Source organism: Eptatretus burgeri, chromosome 8 (genome assembly GCF_056783735.1).
Source record: "Eptatretus burgeri isolate ZD-2024b chromosome 8, Ebu_testis_v1, whole genome shotgun sequence".
In the NCBI taxonomy this organism is placed as follows: Eukaryota; Metazoa; Chordata; class Myxini; order Myxiniformes; family Myxinidae; genus Eptatretus; species Eptatretus burgeri.
In genome coordinates, this window is record NC_140968.1 from 62,165,617 (window position 1) to 62,168,116 (window position 2,500).

At 44.5% G+C, this 2,500-nt stretch overlaps 1 protein-coding gene across 1 annotated transcript in view; it reads right to left on the reverse strand.

The window, feature by feature from the left end:
* LOC147021860 (homeobox protein MOX-2-like) overlaps window positions 1–2,500 on the reverse strand; it is an 8,748-nt gene that overhangs the window by 2,191 nt on the left and 4,057 nt on the right. The window contains exon 2 of the mRNA XM_085892276.1: window positions 868–1,040. Coding sequence (XP_085748402.1) covers window positions 868–1,040 — 173 coding nt within the window. The remainder of the gene's footprint in view (window positions 1–867; window positions 1,041–2,500) is intronic.

Sequence of the window (2,500 nt, forward strand, 5' to 3'; positions counted from 1 at the left end):
GTGTAAAACCTCCTGTAACAGGTGAGGCCAGGTGGAGGACTTGTGGCATTTCATCACAAAAGGCGCATGGAAAAGCTGTCTGCGTTAATGGACCCTCTGATGTGATCGTGTATTATCGTCGCTCAAAGCAATACATGTTATCTCAATACAGTGGATATTGTAAACAAAGTACAACTACATTAATAATCTAATGTGTAATACTTATGGAATTATGCCAGAAATCACTGTTTCTGCTGTTGTCCTCAGTTGGACTTTACCAGTCCACTGACCATAAAATGACATGTACACACTATATTAACACAGTCAACGAAGGGGTTGTGACTGTGGGGGAGGGAGAGAAAGGGGGGGAGAGGAGGACGGTTGGGGCACTGAAGTTCCTCCCTTCCCTCCACCACCACCTAAACTATCTCTTCGTAGCCAAAAACGACACCATCAAGAAACTTTCACACCGCAACGAGAAATGTGTTGACAGTGGCTGAAAACTACAAAAGAGAAGGATGAACATCTGCACAGAGCTTCCCTGGTGCAGGATCAATCTTATTTCATGGTCAGGGGGAAAAACCTTTTGACCCTCCCTTGTATAACACAGTACTGCATAAAAAGTGATGATGATCACTGTAAAGTACTGACATTGAAATAATATCCTGAGTTTTTGCCATATAATGGTGTGGTAACTCTGACAGAACAATGACAATGACAATGACAATGATCATCCAGGGATGCTAAGATTAAGCAGAAAACATGAATCAGCATGGCACCACACACGCCCCGCCGAATCAACCTGCGAACTACAAGGAATGACATGCAACTGGAAATAAATAGCATGATCTATATATCTGTATTCAGTCCGAGAGATGAGACACATACCTGGCGCTCGGTCAGGTCCAGGTTTACTGCGATCTCATAGCGACGAAGCCGCGTTAAGTAGTTGTGATGTGCAAACTCTGCTTCAAGTTCACGGATCTGCTCCTTGGTGAATGCCGTTCGTTCCTTACGTGGCTTGGACGCCGCATCTGTGGACGTCCCGTTATCTGGAGAATCTGTGTATTAAATGAGAGTTGCTATTTATACAGCACTACAAATTTACTCTTTTTCGTATCGTTTCTTCAATTATTACACTCAAGCAGATATATAAAGTGCTGTCAGATGAAACCATAGATTAATGTAAATAATATAAAAGTCTGGTTATAAAAATATATATATTTAAAGGTGTATGGTGCAAATGTTAAGGCACACCCAAATCTGATAATGTAATTTGAGCCTTCACTTCCAATGATGACACACACACACACACACACACACACACACACACACACACACACACACACACACACACACACACACACACACACACACACACACACACACACACACACACACACACCAAAAACCCAAGCTTTGGTGGCTCTCTATCTGCCAAGTTCCGCCCGCATGGGACAAAGTTCGTGGGTTCAGGACCATGCCAAATACAACGACTTTGATGGGAGCAAGAAACAATTTGAGGATGGCAGCTTTGGTGGGGAAGAGGAGGGGGGCAGAGTTGCGATGTTCCACATGCGTTTGGGACATGGCCTGGTGCCCAGGCTTGGCCTTGCGGTTTGTTGGGTTTTGCCGACTCAACCCCATCAAGGAAGGATGAAACCGAGAAGGAGGAGACCAAGACCGGGCGTACCCCGTAGGCCACATGCGAGGTCGTGTGGATCTACATCAAAGCCACTTCGGGGATGGAGGAGGAAATCGAGCATGGAAAAGAAGATGGCTTCATCCATGAATCGTGTTTCCTTGCTGGGGTGAAGATGGATTCTTCAGGACTGGGAAAAGCTCCGTTAAATGGAGCAAGAATAAGTAGACGGCTTGGTCCATGAGTCGTGGTTCTTTACTGGGCTGAAGATGGATGCTTCAGGACCGGGGAAGGCTCCGTTCAGTCTTATAAACTGAACGGAGTGTGGATGATGTGGAGATGACGACCAGTGGCAGTGGCGCGTACACACCCACAAATAAATACACATACATATATGTACTTAAATCGTGATTTACACGTACACATGCACGATTGTGACTGTACATGCACATTAATCATGATTATACAAATTATAATTATACACATACACACATATTGATATGTGATCATACACATATTATACATGACCACATATGTTATATACACACATATTACACACACACACACACACACACACACACACACACACACACACACACACACACACACACACACACACACACACACACACACACACACACACACACACACACACAAAGCTGGATGCTTTGAGACTTGGGAGGGCTCCGTGTTACATATTCTGAAACTCACATATGGGGATAACAACCAACGACATACACTAACACCTTTGATGAATTGCAATATCTTATATTTGGTGTGTGTGTGTTTTCTCGGTCAGAGGTCCAAGCCCGCCTCATAGTGATGACTGACTCTACTGGAAGGCACTGAGTATACTGACCACCTCACCCTAACCGAGCT